The sequence below is a fragment of the Sinohyriopsis cumingii genome, chromosome 2 (genome assembly GCF_028554795.1).
Source record: "Sinohyriopsis cumingii isolate HCF-2022 chromosome 2, ASM2855479v2, whole genome shotgun sequence".
Taxonomy (NCBI): domain Eukaryota; kingdom Metazoa; phylum Mollusca; class Bivalvia; order Unionida; family Unionidae; genus Sinohyriopsis; species Sinohyriopsis cumingii.
The window spans coordinates 54715298-54739587 of record NC_142962.1 but is presented as its reverse complement, the minus strand read 5'-3'; the positions used below and the strand labels follow the sequence as shown (position 1 = coordinate 54739587).

Below are 24290 nucleotides of genomic sequence, written 5' to 3'. Positions count from 1 at the left end.
TGTATAGCCTCCCATCTGCTAAAAAAATGGCGTTAAACGCAAAAAACGCTAAAACCATTTTCCAGCAAATATTAACAGAGTTATAGTCCCTCATGTACTTCGAAATTCATCCTTCAGTTACACCATATGGGAGCGTCCGTATCGTATGGCCACATTTGCAATATCAAAAGTAAATTCTTGTGACTTTATTCATTGAAAACACGCGCTTGTTTGTGATTTGGATTTTTAACGTAGCTTTAAAACTTTTTCAGTCATACGATGTCTGCAGTGAGGCAGTTTATAGCGATGTCTAGTACTGGAGGCCTCATGACGAAGACATGTAGCATGATGTCCCATCCAGTCACATTATCCTGACACCAGGCCAACCAGTCCTAACACTACCCTCTTAATGTTATGCGTAAACGAGCCAGCTGCTATTACCATTTTTATGTCTTTGGTACGAACCTGCGACCTCCAGCATCCAAGGCGGATGCTCTAACCACTTAGGCCATCGGCGCTCTCACTTAAAGCTTAAAACTTAGACATATTGTTTATTTTCCCTAAGAGATAGATGACTTTTTCGATGCACCGTATTATCCGAATCAAGAAATTCCCCAGTCATCTGTTAAGGTATACATGTGATGTGACTTTGGATTTTTAACGTATCTCATATCAGTCATATCGCAATGATGTCTGCAATGTGGCAGTTTATAGTGATGTCTAGCACCGGTGCGTCATGCCGCAGATATGTAGCATGATGTCCCACCCAGTCACATTATGCTGACATCAGGCCGCCCAGTCCTAACACTAACCTCTTAATGCTGAACGCCCAGCGAGGCAGCTGTTAGTACCATTTTTGTAAGTCTTTGGTATGACTCGGACGGGGATTGAACCCACGACCTCCCGCATCCGAGGCGGATGCTCTAACCACTACGCCACCGGAGCAGTGTTAAGGTATACAAATAAAATAATAACAATGGAAAAGAAAATGCGAGTTCCAAGCCGATGACATATATCTATGGGACAAATGTTTTGTACTGTTCTGTCTGGCTGGTGATGATTAATTGGCAGGTATGCAGTTGCCCATTAAGAAAGTAACATTGTATCTTTCCGTGTCGTGCATGCAGCCATATTGAAAATGCATAGACCCAGATTTGCTCTAGCATAATATGCTGTCCAGCCAGTGTCTACGCTTTGTCAGTGTCAGCAAAACTACCGACACATTATGTGACAATTGATTTGGATCGTACTCTATAATGGTAGTAGTTGGTGCGCGTTTTAAACAGATTCATACGGTGACTGAGGGAACTCCAACTCGCAATATATTCACCGACATGATAGTAAAATACATGACTGGCCAAGAGGGACTAAACGTTTCCTTTAAGCTGTCTCTAGAGACTGACATATTATCTTTATTTCGACAATCATGACGTCAGGCCACCACAGGAATACATTGTCCAGTACGGTACATATACTGTCTGGAGGTAAAATTAATATAATGATCAGCATGATATGAAGCCGTTGTATTTTGAGACAAACTTATCATTAACTGATCAAGTCATCACTGGAGAAATTTATACTGCTTTTCTTACCTTCCAGACAGGTGATGTTATTTTAGTGACCAAATACATTTCAAGATATACTTGTAGGGATACTACCTGCGAATTGTTACAGAAAACATCGACTACTTATACAATATAGATTGTTGTATAAAGAAGTATTGCTTACCGCTGGAAGTGTGATCCGAAAAATGACAAAGCATGAGAGGGTACTCAGCGTTAGCCGTGAAAATACTTTGGTGAGTCAACTTGTGAAACTTTGACAAATTTTTAAACGGTTACATTATTGCATTTTATGCTTTTTTTAATTAAAACAATAACAAATTTGAGCAGAAGAGTCCCTAATTTCAGAATTTTAAATAATCGACTTGCAGAGCTGACATAAAAAATCAGTATATTTTAGAATAAACAAAGACATTTATTTTTGGTATTAATAATGCAGATTGATATCAAATTTTGTGGGCAATGAATTAAAAACATACACAACTGAAAACCGTGTTTAGGTAAAATATTGAAAAATATTAAGTAACCTGAGCCCTAATAAAAACGGAAAACTGAAGACTTTCGGGAGTAATAATCTGACACTATAGTAGTAGTAGTATTAGTAGTAATAGTAGTAGTTATCTTTTTTGTAACATAGGCCATCTTTCCAAATTGCATGCATGTATTACAAATATGGTACAAACACAAAACAGAACGATTCTAGGATTAACACTGATTGTCTCGTTTTTAAAGATTTTGCCTGATGAACAACAAACATTATGAAGGATGTTAATATTAGTATTGATTCTCTGGATAGCGTTATAAAACTTCTTGTCATATGCATTACAATGAACGTATAATGCTACATAAGCCTTTCTCAAATTATCATACTTAGGACATTTGACAGCATAGTGAAACTCCTCTTCTATATGCACACAATGGGCACATTCGTTCAGCATAGGGGATATTTTTATACCTACCTATATGTATGCCATTGTGGAAAAGCTTCCGTTTCTGAATATACATAGCCAGCTAACACTGTACGAAGAGTTTAAATGATCTATATAGTATTAACAAATCAGACTGTTTCTGACCTTATTACAAAATCGCAAATTTTTCTTCTTAATTTAATTATCCATTTAGATGTTTTTGAAAAATATCTTTGTAACGTTGTTTGAATATTGAAATATCCAAACTTCTCCCATTACGGATGAAAACTGTAGTATTCCTTTATTTTACCAAAAGCCATAGTGGTTGCCCCTCGTTAATTGTAGGTTATGGCCTTGTGTGGGGAATCTATCATCAAACATCTTTAAAAATCTTATCCATTACTTAAGAATTATTTTATAATTTACTACTTGCAATGGCATGATACCCAACTTAAGATAGATAAAGACGTTTGGTGCTTTTTTTTGTAATACTAATAATATATTAGCAAAATAATATATGAACAGCTTCAATGACAATTGCTTTGTGGAAAGCCCAGACCTCCAACCCAAGATTCAAAATTGGTCCTATTTTAGTATCAGATATTTGGAATAGAGTTTTTCTAGACAGTTTACCAAACCGATTGAGTCAGTCTTCAAACTATAGAGTGTCTTTGCCGCTTGTGCAGCTAGAGTTTATTTTTGGACAGATATGCTACGAGCTTATAGAAGAGAATCAATAACCAAGATATCTATAACAAAATACTGTCTCTATCACAAAATCACCAAAATACCAACTTTCATTTCTTTTCAAATATCCTCTTTTTTGAATAATACTATCTTTATCTTTAATCTCTAGATGTTTCAGTATTAGTTTTGTTTATTTATAATTCTTTGAAGTTGAGTGGCGGTTTCTACAATTAAGTCATCTGCATACAACAGTGCAAATAAATTAGCAAATTCAAAGTTTTACACATTTATTCTGGTTAGAAACGTGTGTCTTTAGATCGTTTAGAAATGATAAAAATAAAATAGGTGATAAAGCAGAACTTTGCCTTACATCAGCTAGGCAGTTAAATATTTCTATCAAGCCATTACACATTTTGCACAAACTTGAACATTTGATATATGGCTATTAGTATCGTAGTCATTTTACTGCTAATATTTTCATTTACCAATTTATGATAAAGCATGTCTATACGTTCATAAGCTTTTTAATATTCAACAAAAGTAGAATCAAACATTCCACTTTGTTTAACGTGCCTAGAATAAATATATTATCTACAGTGGAATACCCACGTCTAAAATCAGCTTGTTCTGCACCTAAAATATCAATTTCTTTGATCCAGCTTTCTAGCCTCTCATTTAAAATGAAGGTAAATATTTTGTTGAGGACCATTCAAAGGCTAATCTTTCTATAATTTTCAGGTATATTTATTTTTCCCTTTTTATGAATGGGTGTCAAGAAATATTTCCAGTCTCCTAAAACAATCACTCGTAAAGTCATAAATTCCACCTTATTTTTCCCGACTTTATACTTTTTTGTAGGCATGTTGCGCTTCCGATTTAGTTATTTTACCGTACAAATGTTCACGGCGAATATTGTTTGTTTTGTTTAATCTAAAATTTTGTTCCATCTCATATTGTATATTAAATAACTCGGAAAAGTACTGATACCATTCGGCGAAGTTAATTATTCCGTGCGTGGTGCTTCATCATCATCATCTTTATTTCCTTCCATGGAAGATTACATGATATAAGAATAAATCATCTGAATACAATCAATAAATATTTAAAAAAAAAAAAAAAAAAAAAAAAAAAAAAAAAAAATATTGTAAAAGTTTTATAAGCCTGTCAAGTGTTTATCCAATAGTGCTTTTACATTTTTATTGGCAATGTTTAGGAGATTTTTTTCCTATCACCGTAATAAGCTGACCGCTTTTTCACAACTTGCCTTTACCTTTCCTCTGTATGCGTTGCTTTTGTGCCTTGTTATGCTTAAAACATAAAACTAATTTATCTGCCATATTATTATATCCGAAGTTTAAAAGTGCATCAAATGCGCTACATGTTGCTGCTTTACAATCTACATCACACCGAGGTTGATGGTTGACAGAAAAGCGATCACTTCAGTAATAGACATCATTTTGATCTACTTTCGTCGTCTGTGCTGATTCACAAATGCTCCCCATGAGAAACTTTAAGTGCGGTATTCAGTTGATTAGGTTACATCATTGTAAATATAGCATTAGATTTTCTGATAGTACAGAGCTAACATTTTGTACCAAAACAAATTATTTCTGTTTCCTCCCATATATATATATATATATATATATATATATATATATATATATATATATATTAGAGAAATAATTTTCATTGTTATCGGTTGTGTTGGTTATGGGGTCATCTAGATCAAAGTGAAATATCATTTGTTGATGAACAGATCTAATTTTAGTAACAGTTCTGAAGGTAATTATACATCATCATCATCTTTATTTCCTTCCATGGAAGATTACATGTTATAAGAATAAAAAATAATGACTGATCTTAGAGTATGCAGTCCAAGGGTCGGCAACCTATGTAAATTAGCGTGCCACTCTTTTCCGGATTAATTGCAAAAAGAACAATCGCGTGCCACCAGTAAGACAGTAAAAATTAAAATGAACATTTTTGGCTGCCCTTCGCGCGCCACATAAAACTTATTGGCATGCCATCTTGTGGCACGCGTGCCGTTGGTTGCCGACCCCAGACGTACTGAATGGTTGTATTAGACTTATCTTGTGTACATGTAAAGATTAAAATACGTTTACCATCTCCACATCGACCATTACAATCCTCATTCCAGATAAATGACAAAATTCCAGTCAATTCTCGCCATTGTGATTTAGGTCCTTTCTGTCTTTATTTACTCTTCTCCCTAAATCTCTATCTTTGACATCAGTAATATTTTTCTCATTGATCTTAGTATCAGGGCCGCCCCGCGATCAAAGGGACCCAGCGATTGAGTAATTTTTTAAAATATATCTTTCTAGAGAAAGTAATTTTAAAGTGATGGAAGTAAAGTATAAGTTCAATATAAAACTTGTTTAAAATGTTTAATTCCAAATGCAGTGCTCACAAGGGGACCCCACCGAAATGATCCAAATTGGGCCCCACGTTTGCTAAGTCCTTTCCTGCTTAGAACTATCATATGCAATAATAATATCAGGCTATATTGAGGTATATGCATTGAAATCATAACAACAACAAAAACTGGGTGACTTGGATACATAAGTCTGGCATGTGCCTATTCGTTTTCTCTAATGGTAAACAAGTCAGCTTCTCATGTATTAACGAGTGTTAAGTGACAAATATACATCAAAAAGTAGGCCATCCTGAATATAGCTCATAAGCAAGGGGAGAATTTCAACTAGACAATATTTTTTTATATAATTTACTCTCAAGTTGAAATCACGTATTATGTGGGTTTTTTTTACATATACGGCAAATACCACCAGAAAAAAGTTTTGCATTAATGTCTTTATCTTTGACAATCCTGTAACATGTGAAACCACTTATGTCGATTATATCATGGACCCAAGTGTTGGTCAGAGAAAAAGTAATAAAATCAAGCAGAAAAAATAAATAAAATCACTACAATCCTAATTAGACCGTTCATTAGATAGTTTTCTTGTTAAACCGGAAATATTTCAGATAGAGAACATAATTTTAATAATCGTCTGCAGATTAAAATGGCCTCGGCATGACGACCCCTATCAATCATGTATAGTCACTATGTCTACATCACGCAGTGCATCATTTAGCAACATATTCAGTTCTATTTATAACCAGTCTGTCATATTTCAAGAAGGCTGTTTTCTGTCATAGTTCAAGAAGGCTGTTTTCTATCATAGTTCAAGAAGGCTGTTTTCCGTCATATTTCAAGAAGGCTGTTTTCTGTCATATTTCAAGAAGGCTGCTTTACCTTTCCTGAGTGCCTCGATGAAGAAAGGATAGAGAACTGTTCGTGTCCGACGTACTCTTTCTGCATAAATGTATCTTACAAAAGAGGAAACTGTTATAGGAAGAAAGAATAAAATGGAAAATATCATGCATAATAATGAAGCCTTCATTCTTATTGCATACAATTCATTTTTTTCTTGTCATGTATCACTATCATATCATAGAGCTCAATCAGATAAAGACCGCTCCGGTGGCCTAGTGGTTAGAGCTTCCGCCTCGGATGCGGGAGGTCGTGGATTCGATCCCCGGCCGAATCATACCAGAGACTTACAAAAATGGTACTAACAGCTGCCTTGCTTGGCGTTCATCATTAGGACTGGTCGGCCTGGTGTCAGGATAATGTGACTGGGTGCGACATCATGCTACATGTCTGCAGCATGATGCCCCAATGCTAGACAACACTATAAACTGCCACACTGCAGACATCGTAGCAATATGGCTAAAAAATTGTTAAAGCTACGTTAAAATCAAAATCACATCACATCACGTCACATCAATCCGATAAATAAAACCTGTGTGATATTTTTAGTATACGAATCGATTAGAATGCAAACTGGAGTACTTAAAACCCTAAATCATACGAGCAAAAAATATCTCCAAGTTAATTTACTAAGCAAATGCCAGACCGGAGAATCGATATATATGAAGCTATTATTTTTAAGTTATTATCGAAATACACACCAGTAATCATTTTGAACTCGTAACAATATGTCATGATTTTATAGTATCATGTAATAATATTATCGAATCTTTAAACATTTTATGCCTTGACATATTGTAAAAGCTTTGACAAAAATTACATTAAAAGAAGGGATTTTAGGGCTGGTAAAATAAAATTGAACTCTTCTTCGTAGAGTTCAAGATGGTAATTAACCTAAAATAAAATTTACATACAAAGTGTGTGTGTGTGTGTGTGTGTGTGTGTGTGTGCGCGCGATTTGGATTTTAAAGTAGCTTTAACAATTTTTCAGTCATATCGCTAGGATGCCAGCAGTGTGACAGTTTATAGTGATGTCTGCCATAATGCCGCAGACGTGTAGCATGTCCCACCCGGTCGCATTATCCTAACACCAGGCCAACCAGTCCTAACAATAACCTCTAAATGCTGAGCGCCTAGCGAGGCATATGCTAGTACCATTTTATAAGTCTTTGGTATGACTCGGTTGGGGTTCGAATCCACGACCTCCCGCATCCGAGGCGGACGTTCTAACCACATATGCCACCGGAGCGGTCGCATACGAACAGAAAGAAAAGAACAAAGAACTGCGAATGGAAAGACACGAAAAAATAAATGAAATAATAAAGTAAAATGGTTAGATTATTTAATTAAGTGACAGATAGATGAGATGTTATAACATATTAAGTTTCATACACACAAAACACACACACGGCTAATATATAGATATATATGTACATGTATTCACGGTGACCATGTTACTTTTAGGAAGAAATCTCTTTTTATGCATTTTCATATACATACATTTCACCTGCAATAGCAACTGGGTGATATCTGATACACATGTAGCTGGACATCTTCATATGCCCTCTTCTTTGTATTAAGTAAGTATACTGTTATATCGAAAATTATTAGTTTTTAATTAGATAACAGCTTTTGAAGAAAAAAAGTAAAAGTTGTAGTGTATATATAAAAGAACAAACAATAAAAAAAAACTCTTCTGGTCGATTGTTAATACGTTATCTGGGGTATAGTCAGCAAATATTGTATTCCAGTGCAACGTTCGCAGAAGCAACAAAAGCCCGAAAACATGTCGCTATGCGTGTTTATTTAAATGTATGTAGTAAAAAGATAACATGGGACGATTTTTGTTGATGTCAAAGGATTTTGATGCATGGCACACTGTCTCTGATGGCAAAAGGCCATGTCAAGTTTGATGCTTTGTACGTCAACGAGGTACTGTGACTGATTAGATCATTTATGTTGAATTCAAGGTAAATTGTTATTTGTACGACTGTAACCCCCCCCCCCACTTTACGGATGTAAGAGTACTTATATTTTAAATTTTGTCTTATTACAAAATTAATGGCGTCACCTCTAAATACTGACGGCCATTTTTCGCAGAGTGGATTCAGGAATATTTAGTATAGGTGTAAACCAAACATACTTATAAAAAAATTAAAATTGGTACCTTTTTACACTGGTTACCCTGTTAACAAATAAAGGGCATAAATAGATACAAGAATAATGAATGAAGATTATATAAGATGACACCTTCAACAGTATTTCAATACCTGCTTATAACACCTTGAATGGTTGGGGTCGGGGGCATAGTTTGCCAGATCAAAATCTTTAAAGTAACTTTTACATGATAGACTTTTGGACTGCGCTATCATTTTGATTAAATTCAAATATGATCACCAAATTAAGCTATACATACAAGATAGCACTAGGTGTCATATCTTAAACAAAGGAAGTTATACAATCATACATAGTTCGTAGATATCAAGTTAAGTGCACTTACCTGCTGTCAAATATGCGCAGCCGATTATCGTTATTGTCCTGTTTTACGCGATAACTTACAGAAATAATAATAATACACGCTTAACACATGATAGCCCAGCGACCTCTGTCACTGAACAAATAGGGTTGTTCTACCGATTCCGATACACACGCTATGCAAAGGAAAATATTTTGTTATATCCGATTTAGAGCATTCAGATCATTTTCCATTTAGTGGTAGCATATGTTCGTAACAGATTCCTTAGTCTAACACATGAATTTTATGAGATTTATTAGAATTTTATTTTATTTAAAAAATGTCCTCAATGAGCGAAACAACAATGTTATTATTAGAAACAAAAAACTACATATTACTTGGACTTGTAATGGTAATGTCTCGCGAGTAATACGATGGATATCGTGTCTGTCTGTCTGTGTGATTTTGATTTTTAACGTAGCTTTAGCAATTTTAAAACTTATCGCTAAGATGTTTTCAGTGTGTCAGTTTATAGTGATGTTCGCACAGGGGCATCATGCCGCAGACATTATCCTGACACCAGTCCAAATACTAAATTCTTAAAGCTGAGTGCCAAGCAAGGCACCTGATTGCGCCATTTTTATAAGTCGTTTGTACGACTCGGCCAGGCATCTTTTGTATGACTAGGCCTGTACCATCTAACTGACATCATTTTTTGCCGTGAGAATACTGATGGGCTTGTTGTCATCATAGAAGGCATCTGTTATAGAGACATGCATTTCCAGTGAGTGACATTTATTGACGGACATTAATTCGACGCTATAAGTGTATGCTTTTATAATCTGACAGACAGAGATTTTTGGTTGGAACAAAAAATGTTTGTTTTTCTCTAAATCATATATTCTGTCATATATGTGAAAAATGCCTTTTCGTTTGAAAGATGGCAGCTTGAGAAAAGGAACATAGTTGTTATTTTTCTTCAGTTGAACCAATCACCTATCCATCAGTGTTTGATCACCATACAGTGCTTGATCACCAAACCACTAATATACATTATCATTCTTCTTCTTCTTCTTATTATTATTATTATTATCAAGATCATCACGACGGCGATAATGATAAAGTTGATGACGATGATGATGATCATTCTTATCGTCAGCATCACCGTCAGGAGCAGAATCATTAGCATATTTACCATCATCAAATGAAACATAACCATGTTTATTCGGTATACCGCAAGTAAACATCATAAGGTAGTTCACCAAAAGACTAACCTATCACCATGTATTGATGTGTTTAGGTGTGTCTCTTAACTATTCTCATGTCGTATTAGACACTTTGGCCTCTATGTATTAATTAGTGTATCCGCTTTGAAAAATAGCATATATTTGAACGTATAAGACTGTACCTGAGCACGAAGATTGTGTACATATATTTAAACAAATAAACTTTACCCTGTACCCCAGAATCGTTTTTTAAAGTTGTTTTATTTTATAGGTGAGCGAGCAAGGTCAGACCAACATTGCCTTTGACCATGATACTGAAAAGTCAAACGAAAACGGCGCGGAGATTCATCCCGGTGCTGAAGGGTCAACAAGAAAGGACGCAGAGATGGTTCTTGTCACAAGCAAACGATGTCAGCTTGATGGATCTGCAACATGCAGCATCGAGGTATCCAACTAACATAAGACATTTTCCAAATTATGCACAATCGAGTATTTATGATAGAGCAATACAATTTAGAAATGGGTACCTGATCCGCTTATATGCATCTTTATTATTTACCGAGATTTTCAACCCTAATACTAAACGATTTTTTTAAATTAATATCAAGCAAAGGCTATCATCTAAAGAACCCCTATGCTACAAATATAACGTTGTGTGTGTGATTTGGATTTTTAACGTAGCTTTAACAATTTTTCAGTCATATCGCTAGGATACCTGCAGTGTAACAGTTTATTTTGATGTCTAGCACTGGGGCATCGTGTCGCTGACATGTAGCATGATGTCCTAACTAGTCACATTATCCTGACACCAGGCCGATCAATCATAACACTAACCTCTTGATGCTGATCGCCAAGCGAGGAAGCTGTTAGTACCATTTTTGTAAGTCTTTGGAGATCGAACCCACGACCTCCCACATCCGAGGCGGACGCTCTAGCCACTAGGCAACCGAGCAGTCCAAATACAATGAAATAAACAAAAGTCAATGCAACAAATATAATAGAATGAAGAAAAGGCTACCAGCGAAATAGCCCATATTACAAATATAATGTAAAAAAGAAAAGGCTCCCAGAAAAAAATCCCCATGTTACAAATATAATGGAATATAGACAAAGCTGTCAGCAAAATAACCCCATGTTACAAATATAGCAGAATAAAGAATAGGGCTGACAACAAAAGCTTTCCGTGTTACAAATAAAACGGAATAAGGAAGACGCTATCAGCAAAGAACATTGTATTACAAATATATTGGAACAGAGAAAAGCTATCAGCTAAGTAGCCACATATAACAAAGTCTGAGATGCGAGGAGTAAAATATCACTATATTATTTGGTTACGTACTTAGCTGTAGATGAATTACTGCAGTAAAATATTAGGGTATGGTTGTCAAGTGCTGCATAATACGTTATAGATATAACAGATTTTTGCATGACGTGAGTAGATCAGTAACATGCAAATATCAACAGTAAAATCGTAACTTTGTTTCTTGTACTATTGTAAACATTCGCCAAGGATATCATCATCATCATCATCATCTTCTTCTTTTTCTTCTTCTTCTTCTTCTTCTTCTTTTTCATCACTTTGCATGCTTGGCTATACATTCATTCTCATTTATTGTTTATGAAAACAAAATAAACCTAAGTAGTTCATGAGAATTTTAAAAAGAATTATGTAATTACTTGACATACTACGCGGAAATCCCAGCGTATTTAGTTTCCTATTAGGATATTTTAAAATACTGGAAACTTTTCAGTTGAAATACCACATCGGCTGAGTGAAAGAGACAGATAAAACATGAACCTAAGAATATAGAATGGTCATATGTTCGCTGGCTGCCAGAACAAAATTATATACAGTGCACCATTAAAATCTTTATTTTATTTATCTTTTTATATATTTTAATTGTTTTGGAGCGTACCGGAGAACTAAATGTGAAGAAAACAAAACCTGAAGACTATGTTAGTTATGACTCTAAACAAACCCAACAAAGTATGCACTTTATACACCTACTTTAACAGGCATAAGTCAAAATAGAAATATGTAGGATTTTCAAAAGAGGGAACTTTCTAGTGGTAACTTGCTTCGATTTTGACTTTACAAGTGATTTTTAAGAAACTCGCTGTGTTCCTGACAGTCATTTTGGACGATATCTACCCATCTTCAGTCTTTGTCTTTATGATAAACGTCAGTAGGCCTTAGCTCCCGATAGTCATTGTCGACGATGTCTGCCCATCTTCAGTCTTTGTCTTTATGATAAACGTCAGTAGGCCTTAGCTCCCGATAGTCATTGTCGACGATGTCTGCCCATCTTCAGTCTTTGTCTTTATGATAAACGTCAGTAGGCCTTAGCTCCCGATAGTCATTGTCGACGATGTCTGCCAATATTCAGTATTTGTCTTTATGATAATAATATGTAGGCCTTAGTATACGAAACTTTATGCGTATCATCGAAGCCGTTTATTTAACCAATTTTTTCCTAATCTGAATAGAATAAAATTACTTTAAAATATCGCTGATTTTTGCCGCCCCCCCCCCCCCCCCCGCCCCCAAAGGGAGAAAAGAATTGTCACACTTTCTTGTGGTGGGTCGGGGAGTAAGGAAAGACGATTTAGCTTCTTGTTTTCTTTCTTACCCTCCCACCCAACCCACGAAAGTGTGACAATTTTTGTATATGTACATATATCGGGTACATAATGCAAGCAATATCTAGTTCATTGTTACGACAAAACATACCAATCAATTGTGTTATAAAGTCTGTCTGGTTCATTGTCCGCAGGCAATATTGCCTTCGATATCTTCTTGCTCTTGCAAATGAATAAGACGTAAAAGGGAAACGACTCGGAAGAATGCAAGATAGATACACAAAATATGTTGACCAGTTTCGAAGAAATGTTAATGTAAATTACTAAAACCCTTGGAAAATGTTATGAAAAGTTGGTACGCATTGTTGAAATATCATCAGTGCTGGGTATTACATGTATCAATCTCAGCAGATGCAGTTATTCCTGTGCTACTATGTAATGGTGCATAATCATGTTCGAATGATAGCTTTAATAGATTATATGTTTACATATTTGTGTCGATCTATAATGGTATCATTATCTTACATATCGAATGAAGGACGGTCGCAAACAGTCGTACCTTGCAATAAAATGTGGCGTTGTCTTCACTTGGATGATTTGTGGTCTAATGAGACACGTAGAGATGCTTCACAAGAAAACTTTTTGAACCTGGCCTCGAGCTATTGGACTGAAGCAGCTTTTAATGCAAGTGGAATTAAAATTTACATACCGTATGTACTCGCTTATAAGGCGAGCCCAACTGCAAACTATACATCACATATGTCACAATGTCACATTTTCATTAGGGTGACAAGCCGACGGTTTTAAAATCAGTGGTAAAACTACGTAAATTGGAAACCAAACTGGAAACCACATTTCATCATTTTCTAAAGCCTTACTGTGACAAAATAAGCACTCAGCTGTACTGTATGGACACTGACAGAAAGACTGTTCTTTTATTGATGTATATTTCGTACTATTTTCTTGACATGCATAGAATATATTTCAATATGGTAGGGTAGTAGATAAATCAAATATTGACTTGTTGTGTAGTCATTTAGTCCTCTAATTTGGGGAGATTTGTCATTTATCGGCAAAGAAGCTGCTTGTTTTATTGTTTAGTGAAATAAAAACAGTAAAGAGAAATCTAATTCATTAGTAACTTCGATTCTTTTTAGCAATTTGCACCTTGTATTTCCATTCCTTGTTTTAGTAAAATCCTTATATATGTTTTATGACATGCTATGATCTTTTATTATCCTCCGGTGTAAATTTGTATATTCGCAATTCTTACGCCTACTCAGTACGTACCAACTTATATTCACCTACTTCTGTGTGTTGGTCCGTTTCATTGTGCATTCCTTCATATTATAAGCCTGACTGGTAAAATTGAATAATAAACGAACTAGCTTAATAATGACAATCCTAATAATAATAATTATTTACGATGGAAAAAAGTCAGAAGACTCTTCCTATTAAAAAGTGGAAACTTCAATCGGATACGTGATATCGATACAATCTTTTGCAATTTCGGGCCATCTATTGCCAAAGTACTTAACTTGCTTTCAGAAAGTATACGCTTGTCTCAAAGCATCTCGTCACAACATGTCGATATTTACACCAGTTGCAGGCAGATACAATTCAAATCTAGTCTCTAACATGTGTTGCTGTGGTTTGTGACACTGCAGTGTGCTTGATTCTTAATATAAACCAGTTGTATCGCATCTACTCAAAATCCACGAAATTAAATCATTTTTAGTACATTAAAACTTTAGTATATATACCCACATAAACATGAAATTTGGAACTTTTGTATACATTAACTTTTTTTAAAAAAAACATTATTCTTTAGCATCTACATCTAAACAAATATTATCCCCCATAGACTCAAGATAAATACTGATGACGACATAGTCAATATCCGACCTCATGAAAGTATATTGCTTAATAATCCCTAACCTTTATCTGGAACTGACCTGCATTCAAGAAAAACCACCCAAGTTACAGCGAAAGTTTTCATTTGCAAAATATGTCTTCGTCTCTTTCATTCTGAACATAGATTCCATTTGCATACATTTATTTGTTAATGCAATTCACAATGGCAGTTTACTATATAATCCTTTAAGTTTAAACTGTTATCCTTGTCGTATGCTCTACTTATATATTTATACTTTCAAATAACCCCTCTTACAAGTCTGGTTTAAATGAAAAAGTTTACAGGCTAATGAACTCCAAAAGACGTATATAAATAGTTTTAGTTCATACAGACGATGTTTTATTCAAATAAGTCAAATAGGTCAAACGTGCGTGTTTCCGGTGTAAGAAACAAAAACAAAAACAAAACTACTTGTACATGCGATGCACGAGTGTTGTACATGATACTGAATACACGTTTAGTTGTGTAACGTACGTGTACATGTGTGTCAAAAATCTACACAAGTAACAAGCATAAGTAATGTATGGAACCTAAAAAAGGGAGTACCTACCAGATTTAACTGTCACTTGGAAAGGGAGACATCATTAACAAAAATTATCTACATTGAGCTAAATCACGACATCATTGAAAGGGGATTTTAACATAAAAGAGATACAAAAGACTAAGTGCTGGTTGAGAACGATTATATCGAAGCTGCAATTATCATCACAAACGGAAGCGTCTCAACCTTGATGCTAAAAAGTTAAAAAGGTATATATACTTAATTTTGTCATTTCCCATGAAAACGTGTCGAGAGCGCAGTGAGAATTTCTGGATTTCCAAGATTTTCACGTGTTCTCGTGATATATTACAGTTTTAGCAGCTAAAAGGGGAACAACTGCGAAAGCTAAAAAGTAAATGCTTTTCATTTGACATTAGAAATCGTGCAAACAAAATCTAAGAAATGACGTAATTATTTTTCCGCCATTTTTCTTACACCTCGTTACAAAATTAATATATTTAATTGCTGTTTTAAATATTATGCAAATATTTAAGTAATAGTTTAAGAAAATATAATAAACAAAGAACTTACAGTATCATGTGTACAATCTGACTGGTTTGAATAGATAGTGCTGTACCAAAATTAAGTTATTCGTAGTGCGCTGGTTGAAATATATATATATATATATATATATATATATATATATATATATATATATATATATATATATATATATATATATATATATATTAAAAGGAAAATGAAGCAAAATTTACTAAGCTAAATTATTTTCTTTTTTTTTTTTTTGTTTTTTATTTAATCTATTTTTCGTACCTTCAGGAAGGCGAGGATCCATGGGCACTTCCGGAATTAGAAGTCGATTTCACGCCATTCAGCGGTAAGCCGTAACACGTGTTCACATTTATTATATTTTTTCAGCAGTCTGGCAACCACATAATAGCACAAAACCGTCATTGTAAATTTAAGAATAATTTCTGCAAAAATATATGGAAGCCCCTTGATCATTTGACTTAATATGAAATTTACACCAACATTTTCAATACTGGTGAATCCATTTTGCAGATTTTGTGAACTAATTTATAAAATATTTTAGATCTATAGTATTTATATTCATTTGATCATTGACAACGGCCAGAGATAAATAGAGTTAAATCTGGAAAGCGAACATGTTGTTCTCCTTACTCGTACGCAAACAAAGATTAGGGCCTGTATAACAGATGGTAATGAAGACAAAAATAAAGCATGGCCTTAAGAAATAAGTACGAATGTATCGGAATGTTGCTGTTACTGTCTTCGCTTTATCATCCACCATGCACGTTATTATACTTTCAGAACTGTCTACTTGTGGGAAGTTCAAACGTGTTTTGTGGCATTACATTGGGAAGTTTCTCCTACTGCTTGGTCTTCTCTATCTCTTCATATGCTCCCTTGGTTTTCTCGGTGACGCTTTCAAGCTGCTGGGAGGTAAACTGGTTCATAGTTTTGGACTTTTCTAATATAAATTATCGTTTTAAGAATACATAACTTGTATTTCTCAAAATAACGAATATACGTAAAAGGTCATTTACTTAGAAATAGTGTGTCAGATATAAAGATGAAATCACTCAAAGTTTTAATGTCAAAGACAATGTTATTTTAAAAAAATATTTTTTAATTAATTATGTCTGTGTTTTACAAAGATATCCTCAATTTGACGACTGGTTCTGTGTTTGTCTTCAAGTAATAAAATTTCACAAACATGGTTTAAGTGAGAATAGGCCTTTCCCAATCGAACGAAGAAACCGCCACACATAGTCATCTAATCGTGTTGCGTCCATCTTGATAGGTAAAGCGGCAGGTGAAGTATTCCGGGACAACACAATTCTGGCTAACCCTGTTGCCGGGGTGATGATTGGCGTCCTAGCAACTGTTCTTCTGCAGAGTTCCTCCACTACTACTTCCATAGTGGTCAGCATGGTGGCAGAGAAAAGTAAGTGAACGTCATGCACATTATTGGGTCGATCATGTTCAGTCTATGACGATTTAACCTCTTTGCCAACACAAGATTAATATGTTCAAGATGGCATCGGCTGTATTCAGTATGTTAAACTTAAAGTACGTCTTGAGCTACACTTGTGCAATCTAATTGACTAACATTTGAGAATGAAACCATGTTATGCTTGTTCTGTAACAATCAGGGAAGGAACACACTTTAGAATGGCGTACAACGGTCATATATATATATATATATATATATATATATATATATATATATATATATATATATATATATATATATATATATATATATATATATATATATATCGCGCTATAAAAAGGGCAGTAAACTCCATATAATATTGTCCTCTGTTTTAGTGAGTTTCGTTCCTTTAAACGACCATCCACATTTTAGAACTTGTCGTTGCCATTAATTGACAGACAAAGTAATTTTATAATTCTAAATTAGTTTTTCTTTTGTTAAAATACTTCAGTTTTGACCGTGACAGTCGCCGTCCCAATTATCATGGGTTCTAACATCGGAACATCTGTTACCAATACCATTGTCTCGCTGGGACAGATCACTGACAAAAACGACTTCAGGCGAGCATTTGCAGGTGCAACAGTTCACGACATGTTTAATTGGCTCACAGTCATCGTCTTACTGCCACTAGAAATAGCAACAGGTAACGGTTTTATGCAACAAAGACAGAGGATATATATTCACCCCTCCCCTCTCCAAAACCTCCATTTATCTATGTATTGCTATGCTTTTCTAGCTTACTTTAAACAGTTTGTTGCCACAATAAAAATCATAGCCAACTAGAAGTACTGCAAAAACCATAAAGTCTTTTCTCAGCAACATGCTTTCAAAAATATTAATAGAAAACAATATGAGAAGCTTCTGATAAATATATATATATATATATATATATATATATATATATATATATATATATATATATATATATATATATGTGTGTGTGTGTGTGTGTGTGTGTGTATGTGTGTGTGTGTGTGTGTGTGTGTGTGTGTGAGAGAGAGAGAGAGAGCGTGTGAGGGTGTATGAAAGTATGTATGTGATAGTCTCGCTACTTTTGAACATCACTTTTTGTAGTAATATGAATATTATTTTACCGATTGTTCATACAATAACATCTGACTTTAACGATGATTTTTTAAAAAAGAATATTTTACTCCTTAAATTATAGTTTAGAGCATTTTACTAAACTTTAGAGCGTGAGGATCTTAAATGACTCTAATGGGATATTCCACTTTTGTGTACCAGAGATTGATCAGAAACGGAAAATTCATTCTAAAAGTCGACATCACTCCACCACCCCTCGTCCACGTGGAGTGATTTAAATGTTTTGTCGTATGCCCGATACTAATTTATTGCTATAGACTCACAAATTGCCATCAAACTGGGAATATTACGTTTTCAATTTGAAGATTTCAATGACTGCAAGACATTAAACGTTACCTGATTTAACCAATGTATTTTATGTAAACCACGAAAATCTCGAATTCCATATAAATATCAATTTGGAGACATTAACATTGTTAATATGAGTTTTTAATTGTCATTTTAATTAATATTACACTATAGGATACTTAGAACGCTTCAGCAAGGCCGCAGTTGACAGCATGGATTTGAATAAAGAAAAAGGCACTGATCAAGACTTCTTGCAGAAGATTACAAAGCCATTTACGTCACTGATTATACAGGTTAGTAATAGTCAACCCTATTTACAACGAACAAGTTCGTTTTCAGCCGGTTTGTTTTGAAGTAACGACTCGGTCATTGTAAGGATTAAGTCTTTACTTTAGAGAAGTAGTTATCCTTTATTTTTGTCGTTCTCAAAGCAACATCTATCAGTAAAAAGAATGAGTTAGGAATATAAATCTATATCTTTTATGATGATGATGATGATGATTATTATTATTATCATCACTATTATTCAACTTCTTATTAATATTATTGTTGTTATTATATCTGATACATATTTTCCTGCATTTAATACCCCACCCCACCCCCCGGCCAAAATATAGTCCGTTCCAGTTGCAGGTGTTTGATCTGGTGTGTGCTATACATCCGAGGTAAAATACGTATTGCCTTTTTCTTTGGCATTTATGTCGTATGTATGCCTCAAATGATCATCTTTTTATATTTTTACTCCAGAATTTTCAATTGCCTTTTTAATAGCTTTATGCTGAAATAATGTTTAAGAAAAGAGGATTTACATGCATATGCCACTCTACAAGTACTACTGTAATACCTACCTAATCCCCCATCATTGTCTTCTTTGATTGACTATGCATAAATTAAAACTCTCGTTTTCATAATTTCAAGCCAAATATATCCGTTTCCATAACTCAGAGTCAAACATATCCTTTCATAACTCTGAGTCAAAAATATCCCTTTCCAAAACTCCGAGTCAAAAATATCCCTTTCCATACCTCCGAGTTGAAAATATCCTTTCGTAACTTCAGTGGTTACTTCTTCCTATTTTATAACCCCTACTTGACAATACGTATGTTCAATAGTAATTTTCTGAATCGGGATTTTCATCTTCAGCTTTGTTAATCTGAAACTTTCGATCTGCATAGTTGAATTTAACGGATGGTAAAAGTTTGCAGCTAGTCTTTTCACTTCAGGCATAACCAGGATGGTGCTTTCTGAAATAGTTTTGGTGTGAATATTTTCAAAATGCAGTATGATGATGATGATGACGATGATTGTGATGATACGATAGCAAATATGTTTTAGATGTGATAAGAACATGGATTTAAGTCTAACCCAGAGGTCCACAGTTCACATATATTTTGATTGTTATTTTATCTGCCTGTCTTTACATGGATGTGAATCATGCCTGACTAAATTCTTCATACGTTCCTCTCCTTACAGATTGATAAGAACGTGATTGAGAAAATTGCTCTTGGGAAAGAGAATTCTACAGGAAGTATTATAAAGCATTGCTGTGACAAGACCAAGTACTACTTAAATCAGACGAGACTGGTTGAAATCAACGGAACGATTACAGCCGAGTGGTTTCAGCAGAAGGAGTGCAAGAAAAAATGTAATGCGTTCGATGGGGGCATACAAGTCGATTTTATTTCATCTTCCGTAACGATGTATTCCGATCAATACTGTTGTGGTTTTCACCATCAACATCGTTAACACCAACAACAATAACACACACTCATCATCATCAGTATTATAATAAATCAGTCCTTGTCGATCTTGTTGCTGTCTATTTGTAAAATTAGTATTACCACAACAATATATGTTTACTTTATTGACCGCTCTTAGTCTCAATGCATCAAAAGATTAATTTAAATCTATACTTGAAATTTAATAGCTTGAATGGTCAATGCTATTCTTGACAAACAAATAATTTTTTATTTCAGGCGAGTTCCTCTTTGAGGACATATCCAACTCGTGGAGTGACACAGCAATTGGAGCCATACTTCTTCTCCTGTCTCTTTCTATTCTTTGTTGCTGTCTTGTTGGAATCGTCAAAATACTACACTCTCTTCTCAAAGGACAAATGGCTGTAGTCATCAGAAAATTTGTTAATGCCAGCTTTCCTGGGAAATTCTTCGGCTACTTAACTGGTTATCTTGCCATCGTCATTGGCGCAGGTTTCACTATTCTCGTCCAATCAAGCTCAGTATTTACGTCATCTTTGACACCACTGGTTGGAATGGGTGTGATCAGCCTGGAACGTATGTACCCTCTGACTCTTGGATCTAATATTGGCACCACAACCACGGGAATCTTGGCGGCTTTAGCACAAGACAGTGACAAGGTCGCAAATGCGCTACAAGTAGCATTTTGTCATCTCTTCTTCAATATATCTGGGATTGCCTTGTTTTATCCATTGCCGTTTTTTAGACCTCCTATCAACTTGGCAAAATTTTTGGGAATAGAGACAGCAAAGTATAGATGGTTTGCCTTAGCCTACCTTGTTCTGATGTTCTTCGTGCTGCCAGGTGTGTGCTTTGCGCTTTCAAGCATCAGCTGGATCGCTTTGGCGGCTGTCATGGTTCCATTTGCGGCATTATTTCATATTGTTTTCGCTATCAAACTGATTCAGTCCAAGAAACCGAGTCTTTTGCCAAAGAAACTGCGAAACTGGAAATTTTTACCAGAGTGTCTTCGTTCTCTTGCACCGTATGACAGATGTTTCATGCGAGCTACCGGAAACTGTGCATGCTGCCGCAAACTGGGATGTTGCAAAGGCATTTACATGGAAGAAGAAGTTAAGATGAACGATGATGGACTTTCAGATGTGAATTCTACGACGAAAGACTCAAAGATATAAACGTGGTCAATCAATGCCTAAGTATTGATTATGATAGGAGGAACAAATACAAAATAATGGAGGAAATATATTTTCTGATCAAGCACTCGTGGACAAGAAAGGACACAGGAGAAGATACATTATCAGCGTCTAATCAAAATTGTTGAATGCAAACTTGTATGTATGTATGTATGTATGTATGTATGCAGAAGGACTGGGATGTAAGATGAAAATAACACCCAAAACTTTGTTAACTGATACGATAATGAATGAAGTAATCAGCCCAAATGTCTGATCAGCGAAATATAGGTACGTACCAATTTCTTAGTCTCGAAAGTGGATTTTCAATCAATCCAAATATGTGAGCAATGAAATACAATTATGTACCGTTTTCTGTGGATTCTCTTCTGCTCTTAGAATCGGTATATGACAATAACGTAAACATGCGATTCTCAGAGATTGGTGGCACGAATAGTCACCAGAGGATTCTGTGATATCCCGAAGTAAATACGTTGCTAGCAACAAGCATTATGACTACATATAACATCTAGATAACGAAAGCAAATGACCATTGGTTTTGCAACCTTACCGAGTTGTGAAATCGTTATTTCCCAAGTCGAAAGTCATCAATGATATTTCACAAGTGCTCCACCCAGGTGAGGTATTTTTTTAATAGTTTTTCTTAGTGTCACAATGTTATGAATTATCATACACCACTACCTTTCTAGTCCCTCTCTCTCTCTCTCTCTCTCTCTCTCTCTGATATCTCAAATCTTCTCTTAGTCGCTTTGGCCATTCTCTCTATATACTTTTGTGTACTCTCTATTTATCAGCATTGCCTCAGTCTGTCTCTGCCTGTTTTGCTTCTTTCTCTGTAATCAGGCTTTACGATCAAAACATGAGCATTGTTCGTGCGTGTGTAACATTGAGCATATTAGATGAATTCGATGAGAATTAGTATGATTAAAATGACTGCCATCTGCACATAAATTTAAATATTGTTGTTTGTCTGCAACATGCGAAGATGATACGAGAATATTCTGGACATATCCTAGAGATTCAGATCACGTTGTCTTTAAAAACATGAATGCTTAGTCAAATATTTTACGACAGAGAAAACAATGTTCTTCCACCTTTAATTATGTGTTTCACTTAAAGCCTTTCATAAATTATAAACATTAGTTTTCACTGTAAAGAATTAAGCATTTTGTTTTGTCTTGCAAATTATTCACCCGTATACTTAATTATTGACTGACTGACTGGGCAGAAAATTATGATGTCTTTATCGAAACACAAGCAGGATTTAGAAAAGGAAAACAGGAGCACAGTTGAAAATATTGTTTGTTTTTCATGGGTTTTTACCTCACACGTTATTAAACGAGGTAAAACAATATTTTGTGCATCTATTGTATAGCACTGTAAGGAATAACCTATATAATACAAAATATTCTTCTGATGGATACCTTTGATAAGTCAGACACATGATCACAATTGCTAATGTTTATCTACGAACCAATAATCGTTCTTCACTGACGAGTTTGAAAATCTCTATGATTAAAAAAACAACGAAAGTAGCTTATATAACTGAGTTATATTTAGCGCTAGATATTTGGGAATATCATAATCATACAGGCATTCATGCGAAGCTATTTCTGTGTAATCGAATATTTCAGAGAGAATACGTGTTTTGAGGGTGTCTTGTAAAGCATGGATAAAAACAAAATGAATGCCATGTTATGCTTCATTGTATAAACAACGAAAATATCATAAGACACTCTCACCATAATCAACGGAAGAAACGTTTAATGAGACTTGAGGATCCGTTCGACGATAATTTTGATCGACCCATGCTATGCACTTTTGCCGTAGGTATTGCCATTGGACAAAAGTTGAATATTAATAAACAAACAATGTTTTATCATTCAGATACATAGACAATGTTACTGTATTCATTTTGATATGTTTATCTCATGGTGGTAAGATCAGGCTATGTTCTTCTCCTGGCAATTTTCAGTTTGGCTAAATAAACTATCCTTGTACATTTTGTAATTTTTATATCATTTTTAATTACATGTGTTAACTCCCTCATAGGCATTTTTTCTCTTGCTTATCCATTTTAAAAGAGTAGAGACTATTATGCAGACCATACGACCCTTTGGTAACTTCATCTTTGAAAATGTTAAGAACTTTCTTGCTGACTATATTGATATGTTATCCTTATGACAGTGGCTTGAGTCATGGAATTGAATATTATTCAGTTTTAGAGTTTTCTGTTTCAGTATGAATCATTTTTCTCACTGAAATTGATAGAAACTTCTGAGATTAGACAAAAATTGTTTTCATCTGTATATAATGGGCCGTGAGTACGTTTGTGTTGTTCATCAATTTGAAGACAATAAAACCTTTTTTACCCTCAATCTTGTTTGCAAATTTTAGTCTCAAATTAGCATTTGCTTCCATGCAGAGATTACGTCATGTATGCAAATAGACTTAAAACAAATCTGTGTGCAATCTGTTTCAAACCTAGCTGCACGCACGGCTTGTAAAGGATGTCACCGTTTTCTTTATTTTCAATATGCAGAACATTTGTGTTTAATGCTGAGTTTTGTTGCAAACTTTGACATTGATCGGGATCACTCGTACGTTTTGAAGGATTGAAGCAATGTTAAAAATAAAGGTTCTAAATGTGGCTGGATGTTCTGTTGGCCCTGTAATCACGTCAAAAGAAAATTTGTCAAGTGTAAAGTACCATCTGGATATCATCATCATATTGTTTTAAAAGGCTAACCTAGCTGACTTTTCAGAGAGAGAGAGACAGACAGACAGACAGAGATATAACGATGGATACAAATACATACTGACAGTGCTAAATACATTTTATAAATATGTAATGTCTC

General features: G+C 34.8%; 1 protein-coding gene across 1 annotated transcript; it reads left to right on the top strand.

Moving 5' to 3' along the window:
- Nucleotides 1–1282: 1282 nt before the first annotated feature.
- LOC149804892 (sodium-dependent phosphate transport protein 2B-like) lies at nt 1283–23437 on the top strand. Its single transcript, XM_089945623.1, has 9 exons — nt 1283–1777; nt 10384–10557; nt 15929–15986; nt 16442–16573; nt 16935–17078; nt 17581–17772; nt 18696–18814; nt 19995–20166; nt 20498–23437. Exons 1-9 carry the CDS (start codon nt 1730–1732, stop codon nt 21412–21414), a joined length of 1956 nt encoding a protein of 651 aa, XP_089801749.1. The 5' UTR covers nt 1283–1729; the 3' UTR covers nt 21415–23437.
- The last annotated feature ends 853 nt before the right edge of the window (nt 23438–24290 follow it).

Excerpts from the sequence above, each read along its gene's own strand:
- LOC149804892 (XM_089945623.1), top strand. The coding sequence starts at position 1,730 with ATGACAAAGCATGAGAGGGTACTCAGCGTTAGCCGTGAAAATACTTTG. Across the intron at positions 1,778-10,383 it reads TTAGCCGTGAAAATACTTTG|GTGAGCGAGCAAGGTCAGAC; the intron begins GTGAGTCAACTT and ends TTTATTTTATAG. Across the intron at positions 15,987-16,441 it reads CGATTTCACGCCATTCAGCG|AACTGTCTACTTGTGGGAAG; the intron begins GTAAGCCGTAAC and ends TTATACTTTCAG.